Consider the following 21,233-nt stretch of genomic DNA (forward strand, 5'->3'; position numbering starts at 1 on the left):
ACACACATGAGAGATCCCTCATCTTCTCTTACAGCAGATCCCCTCAGTCATGTTGCCCTGTGTTCTGTCTTCCAGGGTCCACCTGGTATTGCAGGTCTACCTGTGAGTACAACAGTGTTTGTTTGGCTTAGTGTTCTTTGTCTCAAGGACTGTACATAAATTGTAGATACTCATACTTACTCTTACTTGAGTGTTTTCTTCTCATGCATCTTTGTACTCAACTACATTTCAGAGGGAAATACTGTTTTTTTTCCTCCACTGCAATTATCCAACAGCTTTATTTAAAGATTGAACTGTTCAGGTCCTCAGTAATGTTTTATTTTGATTTCCAGGGTAAGCCAGGTTTGCCAGGCAGCCATGGAGACAAAGGATCAGAGGGACCACGAGGACCTCCGGGGATACCAGGTCTGGACGGCTTACCCGGAAAGCTGGTAGGAAGCCAGATGAATTCTGGGATTTGTTGCTCAGCTGTTTTTGACTATGATATGTAAATAACACTCTGGTTCAGATGCAATTAAACATATTGTGGTTTTGCACTTGTTTTCATGGCACTGATAGCTGTTTGTGTTCTTTTTGAAGGGTGAGAAGGGAGACAGAGGAGAGAGAGGAGAGATGGTGAGTTCTGTGCAAAATATAAAAAACATATTCTTCATAATGTGCAAACTTAAGCAACAGATATACATACAATTAACACATCAAAGTGTAACCTTTAGGACAAATAATGTTCGGTTTTTGTTGACATGGTGTAAATTCAGTGGTACATTTATTCAGGCCATAAAGGTGTTGTTTTATTATACTGACAAGTGTTTCTAATTTTCCGTCCTTCCCGTTTTTCATACATCAGGAGGACAGAATGTGAGAAACACCTCAATATAATGCACTCAAGACAACACAGTCACTAACACTGATGTCAGTGCTAAAACGGACAATTTAATGAACACCTCAGGGACAGAATCAGACCAAAACTGAACATTAAAGGCATCATTAAAGTCATCTGTATGGCAGAAAAGCTGTCAGACTGTACAGATGTACCTAATAAAGTGGGCTGATGCTGACATTACACGAGGAGTCACAAACATTAACCTCACGGTGGCGCTAGAGGGGAAGTCAGAGGGATCACCAAAGCCAGTACAAAGTGGCGGATGTTGCCAATCTAAGATAAAAAATGAATAACGATCAATATATTTGATATATTGGCTTCCTCTTGTTATGGATGATTTTATGTCCATTTGTGTGGCAGGGTCTCCCCGGGCGAGATGGTGGACCACCTGGACCTCCAGGGCCTCCCGGACCACCGGGACAGGTCACCTACCAGCCAACAGGCGATGTGAGTCAGAGGAGGATGTTCCCATAGAGACTTGACATGTAACATTGATTTAACCCTCACGTAACAGCCTGCATTTATCACTAAAGCACTGTTTGAGCTGGAGTTCCTGATGCTCACTAACACTGCCTGCTCAGCTGTTTGTTCACCTCCACACTAACTGACCTAACTTTGTCTTGCTGTAGTATAATGACGTATATTGGAGCGAAGGGTGGCAGGTGAGTGGTCCCCGAGCCGCCTCACCACAAACCGCACTAAGCTGAAGTTATTCTGACATGTTTCCAGGATGTTTGTTCCTTCTCCTCATGTGTGATCGCTCTCTCGTCCTCAGGGGGGAAGCGGCGTTCCGGGTCGAGCAGGATTCCCAGTATGTATCACCATCAGTGTCACGCAGCTCGGTTTGGAAAACCGGAAGAGAAAATGGAAGAAAGTCACTGTGTCATGTGTTTCATTTAGGGCCCGATGGGACCAAAGGGAGACAAAGGAGACACAGGTTCTCCTGGATATGCACCAAAAGTAAGATATTTCACATTTTAATGAATTAAATTTGCATTTTACACCCTGAACGTGTTTGTTGGATGTATTTTTCCGCAGCATTGTACACTGCAAACATATCTTTGTCCTCCACATAGATGACAAGAATTTCTTTTAATTGATCATTCTTTCATTTCAACGTAAGCCTGTTGTTTTGTTCAGGGAGAGAAAGGAGAACCTGGTCTCATCATGGGGCCTGATGGGAGACCTCTGTACATTGGTGGCCTGTCAGGAAAGCCGGTAAAAACCCTCATGAATTACTGGATAATGAGCTATTAGCAGTTTCTGCATGCCAGCAAGTTTATATTTAATTATGCTCCAGGGGTTGAAGCATCTACAGGTTGTATTGATTGTCAGTTGATTGGTTGTCTCGTGTGTTTATTTACAGGGAGACGCTGGACCCCCTGGCCCTGTGGGACCTCCGGTGAGTACTGTATTTTTATTTACCACATTTTTTAGCTGATAATACACAAGCCAGAGCATCAAATCAGCGTAATAATCCTGTGTTTTTATTTTCAGGGTCCGTATGGTCCTTCAGGCCAGAAGGGAGAGATCGGACTTCCAGGTCGACCGGTGAGTGGATTCCTTGCAAATGTCAAATGAATTTTTATATCAAATCTGTTTAAAAATGGTAAAAACAAGTCTGTGCTGCCACTAGGAGTGCCTGAAGTTTTTGATGTATACACACAGAGGCCTTAAAAGATTTTGAATGCTGTGTTAACTGCAGGGACGACCAGGCCTGAACGGCGGCAAAGGAGAGAAGGGAGATTCAGGTGGTGGAGCCGGGTATGGTTACCCTGTGAGTATCTCTGATTTTGTCCCATTTGCTTCCAAGCTGGTGCTGCTTTTATGATCAGGCGATCAACACGCTGATCAATATTTATTGTTTCCCAGGGCCCTCCAGGTCCACCGGGCCCCCCTGGACCTCCTGGACCTCCTGTTCCCATCGACAGAGTGAGTCAAGACATGAAGCATGCCTGTCCATTAAATTAAAAATAAACTGTCCACACATTCAGAGTAATAATTTTTATTGTATTTCAATGAGAATTTTAATTGACTGTAAAGGTGGGAAATGAGATTAGTAGATATTATGTGTTGCTGCTGATGGATGGAGGGATAATCTTAATTTTCATTTCAGGGATACGAGGATTTCGCGAGGTATTATCCAGGTAAATTCTTATTTAATGAGTGAAAGAAAAAAGAGTTCTAGTTATAACAGCATAAGTTATAACATGTTAATTAAGAAGCTTTAGAGGTGCTGGTAGGTGGACTTTCTTCCCTTTGAACAGAGCTTGCTCTTTCCCCGTGTTTCCAGTCATTATGCTAAGCTAAGTGAACTGGCTGCTGGTTTCAGCACAGATATGGTCAACCTTTGTATCCAACTGACAACAAGAAAGTGAAGATTGGTGTTTCTGAAGATGTCAGACTATTCCTGGAAAGATAAAACTGTTGGTTTTTAACTCAATATGTCGTTGCTGTTTCTTGTTTACAGCTGTTAAAGGAGAGAAAGGTGACCGTGGACCACCGGGGACACTTGAAATTCAAGGTAGCACCATTTCTTCTGTGCACATATGTGCTGAAAATGCTTTAAATTAGATGTTTTATGTTTTCAGTATGTAGACAAATTCAAATTCCTGTTTCTGATCCAGGTTTCGGGTCAACCATTGACATTTACACTTTAAGGGTAAGCCTCAGATCTGTAGACCTCTTTGATTTATGGCTCATAGTTTATGGTTAAACTTCAGCAGCAGGAAGGTTTTTGTTTTCATTGTTTGTATTTCTTGGATATTAGAATGAGATGAAAGGTGAAACAGGCAGTCCAGGTTTGAAGGGAGAGAAAGGAGAGGCGGGCGGAGGCTATTATGACCCCCGCTATGGAGGGAGCGGAGTTGGACCCCCAGGAGAGCGTGGACCACCTGTAAGATCTCACAGTCAAAAACAGAGAGCTTTAAGAAACCAGTGTATGCTCAAAGACAACAAAATCAATATACTTCTCCACCCTTGTCTCATCAGGGCCCAAAAGGTGACTCCATCATTGGCCCACCAGGCCCTCAGGGGCCACCTGGACATCCAGGAAGAGGCTACGATGGGCCACCTGGACCACCAGGTCCACCTGGACCTCCAGGATCATTCATATCTGGAGCCTACAAGGACACACTGAGTGAGTTCGAATCATACACACATCCAAATATTCAACATGTGTATTTGGTCTCATTTGAGCTCATGTGACCCCCCCCCCCCCCCTTTTGAATGACAGCTATCAGTATTCCTGGACCACAGGGACCACCTGGACCACCTGGGCTACCAGGACTCTCCTCAGGGGTGAGAAAAGTTGTTCTCACCATCAGATTCTTACCAGATAAACTAAGAGGGTGAACATTATTTACACATCACTATGTTAGCTTTGTCACTGGGAGCATGTTAGCTAGCATGGCTGCAGAGATCATGAATGTCTGTGCAAAATTTCACGGTAATAGCTGCTGGGATGCTTCAGTTTCGAGCTGAGCAGCAGACTGACATTTCCATTCATACACACAACGCTTGCATGGCTGAAAAAATACACTTTAGCTTCACAACCAGTGTGTTTTTGTGTTTGTAGGTGACAGTGTTGAGATCTTATGATACCATGACAGCCACTGCGAGAAGACAGCCTGAGGGCTCTCTGGTGTACGTCATAGACCAAACAGATCTCTACTTACGGGTCCGAGATGGAGTTCGCCAAGTCCATGTAAGATTTCTCCTTATTTGCGATCATAAATCATCAGTTTCTTATGTTTTCTCATGTATTTAATTAAGCTGTCTCCTTTCTTTTTCAGCTCGGGAGCTACATTGCTTTGCCCAGTGAGGATGTGAGTGTCATTTTTCCTTTTTTCTCTTTTTTGGAGCATATGAAGCATCCTGTTTTAAAACATATCACACACATAATTTTCAGGGTAATGAGGTTGCAGCCGTGGAGCCCCCACCAGTCGTCCCCTACTCTCCAGACCACCACTCTGACACCGACACCTCCGCGCACAACCCCCAAAGGCTTCCTGAGAACCCCGTCCACACCGGATCTGAGCATCAGTCACAGCCTGACCACCATCACCAAACACCCCTGGACCCCCGATACCCATCAAACTCAGATCCCAGATACCCAACTCATCCTGATCCCAGATACCCAACTCACCCTGATCCCAGATACCCAACCCACCCTGATCCTCGATACACAACCCAACCTGATCCCCGATACCAACCTGACACACGATATCAGCCGGATCCGCGGTACCCAGCCCCCTCAGATCCGAGGTTTCCAAGTTACTCAGACCGGATAAATCAACCAGACGGTAGGTATTCCATCCACACGGGCCACGAACGCCCAGCATCCCCGGACACTCCCTACGCAGTTACTCCTCAGCGAAGACCACCACCTCCTGTGCCAGACACTCCAGTCCACCGTCATACTTCAGGTCCAGGGGTACGAGACACCACTTTTAAACCATCACACTCACATCTTTTTTTAGTTTTACTGTAAAATCAAATATAACTACTGGGCATGTTTCCACAGCTCCACCTGATCGCCCTGAACAGCCCTCAGACCGGCTTCATGCGGGGCATCCGCGGTGCAGACTACATGTGCTTCACTCAGGCTCAGGCCCTCGGGATGAAGGGAACTTTCCGGGCCTTCCTGTCCGCCAAACTCCAAGATCTCCACAGCATCGTCCGCAAGGCTGACAGGGACAACTTGCCAATAGTCAACCTGAAGGTAGCCGACCAAGGTTTTTTAACAAGAGTGATACCGCTCACATGTCTATATCCTAAAATGCCCTTTCATTCAATTTGTCAGTTAATTGCACAACTAGTCTTCACCAGATTCCTGCACTTAATGTGTTGCTTCATCTTTGTCAGGATGAGGTTCTGTTTGACAGCTGGGACGCCATCTTTAGTGGCGGCAGAATGAAGGACAACGTGCCGATCTACTCCTTCGATGGCAAAGACGTTCTCAGTGACAGCACATGGTGAGCCAGAAGTCATGATCTACACACATAGAACACAGTCTTATACATTTAATGTTCTGCACTGAAATCGATAAACTGAAGAGAAAATCATAACCGTTCTGTTTTATCCCAGGCCAGAGAAGCTGATGTGGCACGGGTCAACCAGCGCCGGCCAGCGGCACGCGGACGGCTTCTGCGGGACGTGGCGTATGGGCGACCGGGAGCTGAGCGGCATGGCGTCGTCGCTGCAGAGCGGCAGCCTGCTCCAGCAGACCTCCAGCAGCTGCTCCAGCGGCTACGCCGTGCTGTGCATCGAGAACAGCTACATCAGCCACGCCAAGAGATAGATGCACACACGCAAACACACACACACACACGACACTGGACAAAGGGAAACCCCAGAGCAGTCAGCCATGCTTTTGTCCACACACACTTCTCGATCTATGCCCTGTATGTGGTGCTTTGTAAATAAGTTTCGTCTCATGAATCAGTAGTTCATGTTTGTTAGCCCTCCTATATGGTGCTATACAGGTTTATCCCACACGTTGAACATAAGTTAAGCTCAGGTGACATACAGTAACACGCCCTCCGGCAGCCATATTGGAAGTCCACACCTTTTGAGGCACCAGTCGCCTTAAAAGTTGACTGCGTTTCCTCCTGTCTGTGCACATAAATGCTTCATTTATTTCTTTTGTGACTTGTTAGATAGCAGTCGCTATTAATGTTGATATAGATGATTGAAATTAGCCTGCTTGATGCTAGCTAGGGAAGCCTAGTTTGTGTGTTCCCAGATGTTACAGATGTCTGTCTCTGAGATTTGTGCCATGAACCCAACACAACGGAGGGGAACGCGTCTTCACAGATAAACAGTGTTAAAACATGAGAGGCACAAATTGGCTTCTAGAGAGACACATTGCTGTTATATAATTCTCCCAATCATGTGACCTCTGTCTTATTGTGTTGGGGAGAAAAATGAATAATGAACATCTCGCAACACACAGCAGCTCGAGAAACTAAACTGATCTCAGAGAGGGACAAACCACTGCGATCACACATCATACGTGAGGAGCTCCAGGTCGATTTTCACGTTTCCTTAACTTCCTGCCTGCCAAAAAAAACTGTATCATGAAACTTAACACACCAAACGTACGACTCAAGTACCGAAAAGCAGTGTTAGAAATGATTTCCTGTGGTTTTAAATTCCACTTTTTATGGAGTAATTGTCTTTCAAGGATGTTTATCTGATCAAATCTCTTAAAACTGTGCAGTTAGAACACGTTTCAGCCTCTAAAAGCAAGAAAAACACGAGTTATTGAATGAGAAATGTATGTTTTCTAACTTCTTTTCCTTTACACTGATGTTACTTGTAACCCATAGCACTTGAGTTATAGCCTTTTTTTTTGCGACTGTCTTTAAATGGGAAGATATTTTCAAATCGTATTTTTAGCAATAACAAAGGGATATTTATTTTTTATAAACTGTGCATTTTCTAGTTCAACTATAATGTGTGATATGAACGCTTTCACAAATAACATTTTCCAAAGCAAACGTGCGAACCCTGTGCAAGGATGTGCACACGGTAAGCAAAAGGATTCAGCCATAAATATTTGTCTATGCACTGTTGCTTTTTATTTGTTTTTGCTTTTTACTCAAGAACAGTACGTGCACTGCAGCTCTGGAGGACAGAGTGCTGTTTTCCTGTACTAACAGTGCCATAACGAATGGATTTGTGTTATTTCTTCCAGGTTATTATCTGTTTTCTCCTTGTGTGAGCAACATTTCTGGAATGCTGCATCTCATTGAATAAACCTGTGTGGAAAGTGTGAGTGTTTTTAGCCGTTCATGCAGTCATTCTGTTTAGACAAGCAAACCTCAACAGACAGTCAACAGCAAAAGGTACATTTTCAAAGTAAAAGTACTTATTATGTAGAATGGATTTAATTATGTAGATCCCACTAACCACTGAAGTACACCTATTCACTGAAAACCATCCCAGGTGTTTAAACCCCATGAAGCTCGTTGCTCCTGTACAATGTATGAAATTATTTTAAAATTTGTCGTAAGAACAGTGAGTGAAAAGGGAAGTTCTACATTCTTATTTAAATATATTATAAAGCTAATGCTTTTGAACTGAATTCCTTATTTTCATTGGCTAAAATGAGTGAAATTTGAAAGCAACTACTGAATTTGACGGCGAAATATTGGACAACCTTTGCCCAGAGTGTCACCTTCAGGCAGACTTCCTCTAAAACTACGTGCGAATACCACCATATACTGACGGATTTACATGTCTTACTTGTCCAAAACTACCTCTTAATTAATTTAGTGTAACGTAAGAATTAAGGTAGTTCGACGCTTCTACATCTGAGTCAGAGGAGGATGCGGCTTTGCTGGCTGCCTGCAAGCAAAGCTCAGGGCACAATACGGTTTAACTGCACTAAAGTAGAAACACCTGTGTTAGCTGACTGTGCCGCTGGAAGTTGTAGTTCTTTAAAACATCCGGCCGTGTCATGTCGCAGACATCGATTTCAAGTTATTTTATCAGTTTTTATGTATTTCTCTTTCCTCTCTTTGTCTTCTTGCGGTTAATTTAATCGTTGAAGATGGCGGTTATCTCCGGTGTGACACACACATTTTAATGGAAGAAAAGGTAAGAGTCTCACGACTGTTTAATTCGTTTTGCTTGTGTTTTGTAGCCTGTTAGCAATGAAAGTGTCAAATTTAATAAAAAACAGCTCTTCTTACGCGTTAAAACTGTTACTTATTCTACAATAATGGTGCAGTAACGTGACCGCAGCTTGAGTCAAAGATGCTCAAACCTGCAAGTGGCAATACGGCACTCTAAAAATACTCCATTTAAAATATATAAATAGCTTTAAAAACTTTACTGATAATTATATCAAAAATTACACTGATTTTAGATGCACACTCTTGATTCTTTTTTAATATATTCAGAGCTTGGCTGCTCTTTATTATGGGACAGGTTATTTGTGTATGTGCACCATCTAGTGGATGAACGGTAGAATTACATCGCCTCAGTGACTGCAGTGTTTCAGCTGTGTGTGTGTGCTCTCTGGGTGGAGGTCATACACCTCCACACAGCTGCAGCTAATTAAACTAATAAAGGATAAGTGTGATCCAGATTAGCCAGAGCAATAACACAGACTGGTTACTGTGTGTGTCATTAGTGTTATTGGTTACAGCTGGGTATTTCATGCTAACTCTTGACAAGCTGATGTCACTGAGATGTGTTTTAGGATGTAAAAGTGTGAATATTTTGATACCACAAGTTTAAAACAATACAATTTCTGGTAATTATGCATTCGCTCAGATTGAAAGTACTGAAGCTATTTTCTGTATTGATTAACTTTGAAGCTGCTGGTACCATGTGATGACTCAGATGATGATGCACGGAAAACTGCACAAGAATAGCATAAAAATCAGGAGTCAAAATATATGAAAGTATTTATAGAACGTATGAAAGCATTTATTCCAAAATAGGTAAACAAAATATAAAAAGTGTGTACAAAAAGTTTCTCCAAGTTGGATGCCAGCCCGCTTGCTCTGGTAACACCCAGTTACATCTGAAGAAGACGCTCCTGGGCGGATGTGTCCAGCAGTTTGTAGTTCAAGCCAATCACAAGCGAGCAGAACTGACTGGCGTCCACAAAGTCGCAGCAGAGGACGTTGACCCCGCTCGCCTGGCGGCCCGGCCGCTGCTCGCTCGCCCAGCGCAGCAGCAGCGAGAGAGCCCTCATCGTCATCTTCCTCATGTTCTGGAGGGGATGGAGGAGGACATAGGGAGCGTCCTCTGTCAGGTTCAGACCACTGACGTAAAAACCAGCTGGAAAATAGAAACGTTAACTTGTGATGAAGTATTTTTATGAAGTAATATTGCTTCTTTTGCTCTAGTCAATGATTTGAATACTTCTTCCAGCACTGCCTACCTGGTCGTCCTCTGTGCTTCTGGTCGTCCAGGTAGGCGATCACCTTCTTAGGGTCTGGGCTGTCGGCATACCTGGAGACAGAGCGCCCCCACGAGGTCAGTCAGTGTAATGTTCAAATGAGGTTTTATATACAAACATGGTGTGACACATAACTTTAAAGTAGAGTATTTACCAGTATGGTATTTCAGGCCACAGCTCAGAGTGCTGCAGCACCATCTGCTGGTCACTGTAGGAAACTACGAGCTGATGACCCCTGGACCAGCAGGACCGCAGAGTCGGAGTATCCTGCTGATAAACACATGAACACATTGAGTAGTGTTCAAAATAAACTTTTTTTAAAGAAATTAATTCATTAAAGAGTCCAGAATCTAACTACATTACATATTCAGTTCAGGAGAAAAGCAGAAAATCCTCACATTTGAGACACTGAAACCAGCAAATGTTTGACGTTTGCTTAAATAAAATCCTAATTTTACTAATCAATGATCATTTTGTTGTGAATTAATTATCTCATCGATCGACTTATTGAATAATTAACAGAATGACTCCTCATATCTGTCTCCACCGGCTCAGTCACCTGTGGGGAGCAGAGCTTCTTCCCAAACAGCGCGATGATGAACTCCACCAGGCGAGCGTGATCTTGATTAGTCAGCGATTCGAAATGCGAGCAGGAAATGATTACGATCTCTTTTGGATGAGCGTCCAACCAGGTAGCCAGTTCATCCAGAGCCTCCTGCACGCACACATACACACACATTGTCAGTCCTGCATCCAGCATATTTGTTCGACTGTAATGTGAGGCAGAGCAGCTGTGTGCGTGTACCTGCACAGTCATCACTGTGTAGATGCCGTGGGCAAAGAACAATTTGAGGCCTCCTTTGGGCTTCATGGCGATCCGCAGGTCCAAGAAACGAACACCAAGATCGCACTGGTCACTGAGGACTGACTGCTACACACGCATTGTAAAAATATGGAAAAAATAATTAGAATAATTCAGTAACGTGAAGTATTAGTAAAGTATTTTTATCTTGTTACGTTGCTGGTTTTACTTCTTCAAGCTTCTGGTGACATAAAGTGTCTGCTCACGGAGCCCTTAAAGGTGCAAGTTCAGGGACAGTACCTGAACGCACCACCTGAGACCCTCTGAGGGACAGGCTTTATGGAAACCTTTGCATTTACACCGTGTGCGTGTGTGTGTTCTCTACCTGTGTCGTAGCCCAGCGGGAGACACAGGGTCGAGTCCAGCAGGGACACAGCCTGTCACTCACCCTGAGGAGACAGGGCTCTGATCTCAGGACAGGAGAGGACACATCCAGACAGAAAGACATGCTGTCGTGGCTCCCTGCAGTGACACATAGAGGCCATTCACACGTAAAGATAAATGACAGGCTGTCCACATACTTTTGGCCATTTAGTATACATAGAGAAGTGGGAGACAGACGCTCTTGGAGTATACCGGAAGTAAAAGATAAATATGTAAAAACAGAGAGACACCAATTTGTGTGTTATCGACAGTTTTCTACTTTGATTTTAGCCTGGACTCTTTTCCCAAAATGGCCCGGTTCAGCTGACACGTCCCGGTATTTCTGTTTTACCGGGGATGGCCAGGTTCCACAGCGGGACATCAAGCAGCTTCTCGGGCAAACGGGACATCCAGTCCGGGTTTCCTCCGAGCTGTAGCCGCTCTTCGTCTTCCATGTTTTTATCGGAAAAATTTTGGCGTTTTACTTACAAGTTTACAGTTTTCATGACGACAGTTTAACAAGTTCCTTTTCCGTGTTTTGTACTCAAACACCGTTTGTTTACAAAGTCTTCCGGGTGTAAAGTGTCCATTAACGGCTATATACGCAAATACTTCCGGCGGGACCTTCAAAATAAAACAGGATAAGTAACGCGACGGAAGTTGACTTTTAAATTAAAAGCAGCGTCCACGCGGTATAACAAGCGACTGTACAAGAATTAAAAGAGTACTAAATAATTGTTAATCGCTAAATTGTAAATGTAAAATTAGAATTACGTTACAGTAATTAATGAAGGAATGTTGTACATGACGACACAAACAAAAAATGTCATGAATGTTACTGTTTATATTATGCTGACTTTTATTTCACCCTAAGTTGTTTCTTAAAAAATACAGTATATTAAAACAACTTTTTAACTGTCACTTCAGGAGTGTCAAAGGCAAAGAAATAGCTGCCATTCAGCAGCACAAACTGGAGAGCAGTGACGGACTGGTTCTTTCCGTTAAATCGTTTATTTGACAGATAATGTTCTCTGTAGTTACATGGAGTCCAGCCTCCTTTCAAGTGTCAGTCAAATGAAATATAAAATGAAGATAACGTGCTTTTGAAAATTAGTTAAGAAAAATGTGAACAGCATAATGCCGAATTCTTAGTTAATGCTTGCTTTTTGTCATACAGTCTTCGCATCTTGTCTGAAACTAAGATTCTCTTTATGCTGTACTGAGGATGTGTTTAAGCTCTGTTGCTGTCCCGGACCCTTGAGTTGGGACTTTAATCTCTGCTCTGATTCCTGTTGTTATAGATGATCCTAATGTGTTTAACACTAATATGTTTAACACTGTCTGTTGGGGCACCAGTTCAGACCCAAACCACTGATGCAACAGAAAATCAAATTTGAGAAAAACACTGGAAACTACTGACTAATGACTCACTTTAAAGTGTATTCCCTTCAACCGTGGAAATTGCTCACTGGAGTCACACATGGGCCAATTGGTTTGGTTGAGGACAAACAAGTGACTGCTGTTCAGCTGTTGTATAACATGCCATTTTTGTGAACCATTAAAACAGTTCTCATCACAGCTGTAAATGACCCGGAGCCATGGACCTTATTATAATGTATACTGGGCAGGACTCATCCTCCCAGTTTATAAACCAATTACTGAGTTTCTTGGAAATATCTAAGTGCCCTCATATCACACTCTTTCACAGCATTGGCCTGTTATTTATGGTAGTTTGATTGTTTTTTTGTTCCCTCCTGCATTCCACAAAGACTGGATGCCTCTGATTGGCTGGCACTTGATGCCTTCTTCGCAGAATGCAGGTGGGAAATAAACACAATGCTGCTGCAGCAGCCTTGGGAGACGATGACCGGCCTGCAGGGTGAGAAAGCTGAAGCCAAGGTTGGGGCGACAATAAGATCAAGACTAAAAACATTCCCATGTCAGCCGGAAGTGTTGAACGACGCGTCCAAAAATGGCAGAAAACGTTCAATCTCAGCAGAAATCTGCTAAGAAAGAGCAGGTATTTCTGCATATGAAGAGCTTGAAGTGTTTGCGTGATGAATCTCAGCAAAGCGAAGCAGGGATCACATTGACTGGCCGTTTATTTGGAGCACACATGGCTTTGCATAAAGGAGCTCTTTGTGCCAAGACTCTTCATCTGAGATGATGTCTTCAGGAACAGGGCTGGCCTCATGCTCATATTTCTGTTTTTGGCACTTTGGCACCTTTTTGACATTTTTTGACATCAAAAGCAAAAGCAATTACATGGAGTGGAACTCTTTCCTGATTTGCGAGTGTTAGTCAGCTCTCTCTCTGCCATTCAGCGGGTCCAAATCTGACTTGTACTTGCAGGAAGTCAACTTTTTTTAAATGATGTAATGTATTTAACAGTCAGATGATCTCAATGACCGTAATTCACCATATGAACACATGCTGTCCACAAGCTGGACAAGCCGCGTCAACTGACTTCCATATGAACAATCATCAAATTAAATATAATAAAATTAAGGCTGATAAATAGCTTTTATTCTCATAGATAGTGAGTTCCTACAGAAAATAAACCAACATAATCAGGTGTGCACCAGGAGCTCATTTTAGAGATTGTTTGGCAAATAAAAAAAACTGTGCAGGGTGGAACAGAAAGTACTGAATCTCAGCCGATTGAGCTGTCGTCCTGCTCTCTGTGATCATCCGCATTGTGTTTTAATGCAGCTGAATTCACAGTGACCGAATGAGCATAAACGAGTGAATTGATCACAGGTCATCTCCCCGAGCAGCTGTGTTATGGTCTCACAGTGTTTTATGGACACAGCCACTCGTGTGAAGCAAAAATCTCTTAATATTTGAAATGAGATTATCTCTTCTTAAGTCCCGACAGTCTGACATCAAAGCCAAGCTTATGCATTCATTAAACCCTCTTTGTGCAGCACAGTGTTACGCTCACAGTTTGCTCTCTAAAGCCAGTGTCACACAGAATACATTTAAAGCTGTAATGTCACATGCAGTATTTAATTTGGCAGGGTTAAAAGCTATTATTATTCCATCATATGCGCCGTACATCACAGTCAGTTCCATTCATTTATTGAGTCAAAGCAAATTAGATGGTTGACATCATGTGGCAAGCAGACTGTGTTTCTTTATGTTTTCTTTAATGGGAAGCCAGTGGCTGCAGGGTTTGACTCGAAGTATTCGTTTACATATTTTAAGATTTAACTTGAAAAATACTGAGAATAACCAGGATGAGGAGGGGAAGCTGCTTCATAAAACCTTAAAACTTTTGAAATATCTCCATAGATGCGAACATGATGGTTCATTCAAGACCCTTGAATAAAAAGAATCTCCAATCAAGGTCCACTTTCACTCTCTCTGGGGCTTTCGACCACATCGCATGGCCTTTATCACCCTGATAATTACCCTGTTGATTAGTAGAAAACAAGATGATGAGCACAGTTGCGAAAGTGTAACAAAGTTGTTGGTATTTTCAGCATTTTGCCTTGAATTTATAGCAGTCTAAATATAATCTGACCTTCCCACTCATGTCACACCACTGCCTCCACCTCCCTGCCCCAGCGTGGGTCACATTCTGCTCCAATGTTAAAAGGCAGATGGACTCCTGTGATCAGTCGACTCCTTGGGTCCTGATCTGCAGACAGGCTCCTCATCTGATGCTCAGGCTTCCCTGATACAGTCGGTAAGAAGCCTTTGGTCACTTAGCGTTCCCTCTCTCGTGTCGTTTCAGAGACGTTTGGTGATTTTATTCCTGCCTCAAATTTCCCGTCTTTGATGTCCGAAATTTAGCCTCATGTAATAGTTTGTGACAGTTTTGCATCCTAAATTCCTCATGATTAGCTGAATTTAATCCGGGTTTCTGAGGAGGTTTCGAGGATTATTTCACTCGCTTGAGCGAGCTTTTGAAAAAGGGGGAAAGTGGATGAGGAGCAAGTCTTTTTCTTTGAGCTGCATCTTCAGGTTTTGAGATGTCGGCTTAATATCTGGCTGATGTTCAATAGATTCTTAAAATGACATCATGACGCTTCAGTGTTGGAGAGATGGAGTGGTATGCTTTGAAAACAGGTATAAAACATGTGTACAGGGGTTTATAGTCAGTATTAAGGGGTAAAGGGGTTTTAATAGAGGATTTTCGATAGTGTGGAAGGTGTGTAGAGGAGGGGCGTGGGTTTGGGTAGAGGTATAAAGGGAAACAAAGGTTTATAGAAGAAGATGGATGATTCATGGAGGTGTATAAAGGGGTTTTAGGAGGATTTATAAGGGGCACAGATGGTTTATAGAAAGTAAAGATGATTTAGAAATGGGTATAGAAGATGCTTTAGATCGAGATATGAAGGGGTACAAGGCATTTATTGAAGAATATAGATTCATTCATTCATTCTCCAGATGGATGCAGCCATTAATTTTAGGGGAATTTCAAGGAAGCTGAGCTGATTTAGACCTGCTTAGAGTTAGATTAGATTCAGGGTTTATATACAGTGTATGCTTATTAAGGGATAAAGAGGGTACAGAGGGTTCGTTGAGGGGAAAAGAGGAAGACAGATTGGATTAAAGAGAGACACAGAAATGATGTAGAGGGTAGAGAGGGTTTCTAGAGACGTAGGGGGGTACAGAGTGTTCAGAAGAGGGTGAGTAGTGCTTAGAGTGGGGCACAGAGGGGGGCACAGGTCTGATATGGGAGTGAAGAGGGTGCAGACGGTTTAAGGCTGAACAGAGCTAAAGATGGATAAAGGTCTTCTAAATATTTGGATTTAAAAATGTGCAGAAACAGAGATATTTGAACAGTTTTGTCCAAACTTTAAACCTCCAAAGTAAGATGAATCATTCTCAAACTGTCTGCCAAGGAAATGAATCCCTGGCTGTCATTTACAGAGCGTCCAATAATGACGTAATAATGACTGACAAGTGACAAATGTGATAATCCTGCTCTGCATCTGATCAAATGTCCAGTCAAGAGCAGCCTTTGTGTTTAAGCTAATGTGTCTTATTCAGTTACTCTCAAAATAGGCAGAAGGAAGGACAGAGCTCTGCTTTGTTCCTGCCATCGCTACAAAACTCAGCCTCCCGATCATCATCAGCAGGGCAGCTGCACACTGTGTCTATCACTGATAATGCTCTCAATAATAATCCATAAATCTAATAATTTATGCTGAACTGACCCAGAAAAGCAGGACTTTCCTCAGACTGTCCAGTTGTTAAAAAAAGGATTGATTTTCAAAGGTTGAGGAGATAATAATATTATGCATCAATCCTACATCTTAAACTAATATTTATGCCTCTATTGACTCTGTTTGCTGTCTTCATCTTTTCTCCTTTGCTTTATAACATCCATTCTCCTTCTTCCCTCTTTCCTCATTTCTTTACCTCTCTTCCATCTGACTCTGTTCTCCAGATGGATGGCGCCATGCATTTTCTGGGAAGAATTTCATGGGGCCTGAGCTAATTTAGACCTCAGATTTAGTATTTTTGGAGCAAGCAAACCAGATTTAAAAGTCACATCATCTCCATTAACAAAGGGAAAGGCATTTACTCTGCAATGTCTGCCCATTTGGAGACTGTTTGTGACATTCCTCGGCCTAATTTGTGGGACGGAGTGTTCAATTGAGTTTTCCAAAAACTCAGAAGGGCTTCATTCTGTATCTGGTACATGTCAAGGAAGCATGATATAATTTACTGGACCATGTGATCCATGAGATGGAAAACTCAACTCTCCAATTACAGAAACGTTTAGATGACAGCAGCTCTTGTGCACAACATCCATATTTGATAACAATGAGATTTATCGGTACAGCACTTTTATGCATTATGTGGTTTTGGGGATTTAAAAAAAAGGATTTAAAATATTACAGGGCAAATTGAATCATAATTTAAAATAATACTGAAATGAAATTGGAACAGACCCCTCAACATTAAAATAATACTCATGATAAAGCAAGTAAGACATGGCAATGAAAGGGCGTATTAGATTTAGTAAATGGCTCAATAAAATAATGACTACAGAGGCCGTTGCTCGTAAAATCTGGATGATATCAGCATTTCTCTGCTGTCTTAATGGGAAATGCTCCTTTCAGAATGTGGCCTAATTGAGAAAATCCAACCAGAATGTGCTGTTCATGTGAGCAGTATGACATTATTGTCATACGGGGAATAACAGTGGAATATTAGTGTGAATTTGGCATGCCTCAGATCCTCAGGCGAGGAGTTCCATGAAGTGTTTTGAGTGTGATCAGTAAAATGTCCAAATCATCCTGTTCAATGTTTTTGGCCCGAACAGACGACTCAGGGAGGTGATTTCAATCAAAATGTCTGAAAGCTTCGACTGCACGGAGTGTAAGGAGACCTTGTACGGGCAGAAGTACGTCCTGAAGGATGAAAACCCGTACTGCATCAAGTGCTACGAGGCTCTTTTCTCCAGCACCTGCGAAGTGTGCAAAGTGCTCATTCACTGCACCAGCAAGGTAAAGTCTTTAAACCATATTTCCATATTTTCCATCACCCACCACCAAACACACATTGCAAATCAAGCAACGTGAAGGATTGCTTCAACTGTCAAGCTTAACTGCTGAGGATGCCTCATTATGTCATGTTTGCATAACTGTCCCTGTTTTGGTCCCTTGACTTGTTTAAGGGGGGATTTTTATAAGAAATATTCACTAATATTTAGATTTTTCTGTTGTCCTCTGATTTCTAATGAAACCAAACAGACTCTTCTTTCATTGGCTCTGCAGGATCTGTCATACAAGGACCGCCACTGGCACAGCGAGTGCTTCCTCTGCAACAAGTGCAGCCGGTCGCTGGTGGATCGGCCTTTTTCCTCCAAGGACGACGAGATGCTGATGTGCACCGATTGCTACAGCAACGAGTACTCTGCCAAGTGCCACGCATGCCTGAAGACCATCATGCCGGGTGAGGGCCCCTGTTTTGAGGGGTTAAATTTAAATTTTAAATTGACATTTGTTTGCATGTGTCACTTCCCTCTTTTCTGTCTGCCCCCTCCACCCACCAGGCACGAAGAAGATGGAGCATAAGGGCAACAGTTGGCATGAGAACTGTTTCACCTGCAACCGTTGCCAGCAGCCCATTGGCACCAGGAGCTTCGTGCAGAAGGAAGCCAACAACTACTGCCTGCCCTGCTATGAGAAGCAGTTTGCCCAGCAGTGCATCCACTGCAAGAAGGTAGAACAGCACGCCGCGATTCACATGCACTCCCCTCAGCGCTCACGTGAGATGTTTGTGTTTTTGTGATCACCTCCAGCTTTTATCAGTTTGCATTTTTGCCTTTAAAGTAGATCAGAAATTGACTGATTTTCATCTTGCTTAACGCTTCACTTCGCTTTCACCCTGCAGATAATAACAAGATCAATATTCTGTGTGAGAGACGTTTAAGTGAACCGTGATTTTTCCCTGAGACATCGCCGGGTTAGCTTTCAAGTTAAATACGCACAGATGATTAAAGTGCTATGATGCTCACTCTGTACAGTTCCATCAAGATGTCCTCATTTTTCCCTGTAATGAAGCCAAGTACTGAACATTGAACATTAAAGTTCTGTGTTTACTGGGGCGGAAAGTTTGAGCCTCGACGTCCAAATCACTGCGAACAAAGACACACAATGAAGGAGAGGCGAAGACTCACGTGGATGTTATGTAACAGTCAGGGCAGGAAACAGATGGTCAAGCAGGCAGGAATCTGAGGCTCTTTTTGTGCTAAAAGCTGGAAGGTGAGACAGTATTCATCTGGCTCGTCTGTGACTGCACCAGCACCAAAAAGCATTGTGGAAAATGAGCTCTGTGTCTATACAGACGTTCTGCATGGCAGCGAAGCACCAATCACAACACTTAAATGTATTATGATTACTCGCTTTTTTCCACAACTGCACCTCATGGCTTTCATCAGTGGACAGAGCTTGCTGGTGCCAAAGGTCCTTGTTGAACAGAGGCAGACCTCCACTCAATAGACCTCCAACGGAACTATCTCCATGACAGCCAGACAAACTCCATCTGCAGATGAAGACCATGAGATGCAGTCGAAAGCGCCGGAAAAGATTCTTTTAACTGAGCTTTAAAGGTGCATGATGCAGGAAGTGCTGGTTGCTGTTTGTACTGCTTGTACGATTGTAGGAGTGTTATGCTTGTAGTAATACTCCTGCATGGGTTAGGGTTAGTGATGATCAAGCATTTTTTGACAATACTAATGAGATACGACGGCGCATCTTTCAGCCAATCACCAGTGGAGGAGTGAACTACCGTGACCAGCCCTGGCACAAGGAGTGCTTTGTTTGCATTGCGTGCAAGCAGCAGCTGGCCGGCCAGCGGTTCACCTCCCGGGACGACTTCGCCTACTGCCTCAACTGCTTCTGCAACCTGTTTGCCAAGAAGTGTGCTTACTGCACCACCCCGATCAGCGGTAAGCTCGAACCTGCACTCCTGCGTCAGGAGCTTGTTAGAACCAATTCCTTTATCAATCACAGCAACACATTGATGTTCACAAAAAACTAGTAAGCTGCTACATCTAGTTTGCTAGTTTGCTTTGATTCCTGTGAATTCGTTTTAGATTCTCGGACGAGTCGACATTTCTGAATCTCTGATTCATTAAGTGATTGAATTACACTTCAATCTGCTTTTCAGGATAGGCTCACTCTCTGTAAGCTGTTGCATCGTTCCAGGAAGTTGCTGTTTTGAGGAAATGGTTGAATTACATCTGGTGCAATTATTGATTTGTTGTACGTTTTTCAACTGTGGACTAACACTGTATGCCACATTGGCAACGTTTTTTTAGAAACTGTACTTATTGTACATATACATAGTGATTTTTTTTCCTGTATCCTTTATACTATTTATCTTGAGCCTTCTGCGCCACAGTTTTTGCTCTTTTTTGGTTTTTTAATACTTTGCTGGCTGTAATGACTTAATATCCCCGGTGTGGGATCAATAAAGTCTTATCTTTAAAAACAAGGTAAAAACACAGAGCATTTCAACTTAAATCTGTGGAAGGGCACTATAGTTTGTACAATTGGCACCTTTAACATGGACTGAATGTTTCCCAGATCATTTGCTCCTCTTTGTATCCTGTTTATCCAATACCAATCAATTACAGGATGATTGAATTACAGAGATCATGAGACTGCTCGTTTGTTCCTCTTATCGAACACTCACGGCTCCTGTTTGCTGCTGTTGTCTCAGGTCTCGGGGGCAGCAAGTACATCTCCTTTGAGCAGCGCCAGTGGCACAACGACTGCTTCAACTGCAAAGCGTGCTGCGTGTCTCTGGTCGGCCGAGGCTTCCTGACGTGCAAAGACGACATCTTCTGCCCCGACTGCAGCAAAGACATCTGAACCTGAGACATCTGATCTCCAAGCCGGAAAAGAGTTGGCTGCCAATCAGAGAGCGCCGGCAGCGTTTTCCTAACCCAACCTTTGTTGCATTATTTGTGTCATTTATTGGTTTCTCACACATTAACCAGTTCTTACTGCTGAGGTGTTTTGTGCATATGCTGATGATACTTGTTTAATACCCAACCCTGACTGCAAGGAAAGTGATGATGCCTTGAAAAACATCAGTGAAAACACAATGCAATCACTTCCAGAGAAGCTGTGTTTACAGACAACAGTTTAATGAAGTGTTCCTGAGCTCATGCAGTAATCTCCTTCATCCAATCATGTATTCATCCTCACTTGTGAGCACTGTTTTCAGATGAGTGAATCAGAATTAGCAAGTGATCAAATTCAGTTTTATTCATGTTTCACACAGCGTCCAAACATTTTGGAATTGGGGTTGTAAAATAGTTGAAGCCTTCATTCCAATCTGTAGTTGCTGAATATGCCTTTTGAGAAACATTCCCATCTGGAAAGCAAAACTTTTGGCCGTGACTTTACATGCCTTCATGCCGAGAATCGTAAAAAACTCTCATTTTTGAATGAAAGTGTGTGTGCCATCAAAATAATCACTTTAAGTATTTTACAACATATTAAGAGCATGTTAAATTGTTTTTATGAATAGCAATTTAATACTACTAATACTACTAATTTAATACTACGGTTTATTCTAATGACAAAAATTGTGCTTCATAAAAACTTCTGTTGAGCCTAATAAAGTTTTTTTAACTTGATAATTGCTCATTGGCCATCAGTGCTGGAACACTGTCTTTACATTGAAGCTGAGTCAGTTCATTTTGGTCTTATATCCCAAAGAAAAGTGTGCAT

The 21,233-nt window shown here is 42.7% G+C and overlaps 3 protein-coding genes across 11 annotated transcripts in view; 2 read left to right on the forward strand and 1 right to left on the reverse strand.

Moving 5' to 3' along the window:
- LOC143316192 (uncharacterized) overlaps positions 1-7,661 on the forward strand; it is a 36,686-nt gene extending 29,025 nt beyond the window's left edge. For 4 of the 5 annotated variants that reach the window (XM_076723975.1, XM_076723971.1, XM_076723973.1 and 1 more), the window contains 24 exons: positions 76-102; positions 333-431; positions 580-615; positions 1,241-1,327; positions 1,510-1,542; positions 1,656-1,691; positions 1,781-1,840; positions 2,021-2,098; positions 2,247-2,282; positions 2,378-2,431; positions 2,586-2,657; positions 2,753-2,812; positions 2,997-3,027; positions 3,351-3,404; positions 3,508-3,542; positions 3,651-3,776; positions 3,872-4,019; positions 4,116-4,180; positions 4,458-4,586; positions 4,675-4,707; positions 4,791-5,315; positions 5,406-5,603; positions 5,747-5,856; positions 5,969-7,661. In XM_076723975.1, the coding sequence (XP_076580090.1) occupies positions 76-102; positions 333-431; positions 580-615; positions 1,241-1,327; positions 1,510-1,542; positions 1,656-1,691; positions 1,781-1,840; positions 2,021-2,098; positions 2,247-2,282; positions 2,378-2,431; positions 2,586-2,657; positions 2,753-2,812; positions 2,997-3,027; positions 3,351-3,404; positions 3,508-3,542; positions 3,651-3,776; positions 3,872-4,019; positions 4,116-4,180; positions 4,458-4,586; positions 4,675-4,707; positions 4,791-5,315; positions 5,406-5,603; positions 5,747-5,856; positions 5,969-6,182 (2,346 nt within the window). In that variant the 3' untranslated portion in view covers positions 6,183-7,661. The remainder of the gene's footprint in view (positions 1-75; positions 103-332; positions 432-579; positions 616-1,240; positions 1,328-1,509; positions 1,543-1,655; positions 1,692-1,780; positions 1,841-2,020; positions 2,099-2,246; positions 2,283-2,377; positions 2,432-2,585; positions 2,658-2,752; positions 2,813-2,996; positions 3,028-3,350; positions 3,405-3,507; positions 3,543-3,650; positions 3,777-3,871; positions 4,020-4,115; positions 4,181-4,457; positions 4,587-4,674; positions 4,708-4,790; positions 5,316-5,405; positions 5,604-5,746; positions 5,857-5,968) is intronic. The other variant, XM_076723972.1, reaches the window with a different exon arrangement.
- Positions 7,662-8,319: 658 nt separating this feature from the next.
- On the forward strand, positions 8,320-21,138 carry LOC143316208 (four and a half LIM domains protein 2-like). Of its 2 annotated transcripts, XM_076723999.1 has the most exons (7): positions 9,861-9,877; positions 10,356-10,492; positions 17,309-17,492; positions 17,763-17,940; positions 18,041-18,210; positions 19,252-19,438; positions 20,215-21,138. In XM_076723999.1, the coding sequence occupies exons 3-7, from the start codon at positions 17,337-17,339 to the stop codon at positions 20,364-20,366; spliced, it is 843 nt and encodes a 280-aa protein (XP_076580114.1). In that variant the 5' UTR covers positions 9,861-9,877; positions 10,356-10,492; positions 17,309-17,336; the 3' UTR covers positions 20,367-21,138. The 2 variants fall into 2 exon arrangements, with proteins under 2 accessions (XP_076580113.1, XP_076580114.1); XM_076723998.1 differs by lacking the exons at positions 9,861-9,877; positions 10,356-10,492 and adding an exon at positions 8,320-8,485.
- LOC143316207 (PI-PLC X domain-containing protein 1-like) lies at positions 9,262-11,607 on the reverse strand. Of its 4 annotated transcripts, none has more exons than XM_076723994.1 (7): positions 11,378-11,607; positions 10,988-11,124; positions 10,606-10,731; positions 10,360-10,515; positions 9,955-10,067; positions 9,783-9,853; positions 9,262-9,611 (listed from the first exon to the last, which is right to left on the reverse strand). In XM_076723994.1, exons 1-7 carry the CDS (start codon positions 11,478-11,480, stop codon positions 9,283-9,285), a joined length of 1,035 nt encoding a protein of 344 aa, XP_076580109.1. In that variant the 5' UTR covers positions 11,481-11,607; the 3' UTR covers positions 9,262-9,282. The 4 variants fall into 4 exon arrangements, with proteins under 4 accessions (XP_076580109.1, XP_076580108.1, XP_076580111.1 ...); XM_076723993.1 differs by having other exon boundaries at positions 9,955-10,070; XM_076723996.1 differs by having other exon boundaries at positions 9,308-9,679.
- Positions 21,139-21,233: the final 95 nt, after the last annotated feature.

The sequence above is a fragment of the Chaetodon auriga genome, chromosome 23, assembly GCF_051107435.1.
Source record: "Chaetodon auriga isolate fChaAug3 chromosome 23, fChaAug3.hap1, whole genome shotgun sequence".
NCBI classification, from domain to species: domain Eukaryota; kingdom Metazoa; phylum Chordata; class Actinopteri; order Chaetodontiformes; family Chaetodontidae; genus Chaetodon; species Chaetodon auriga.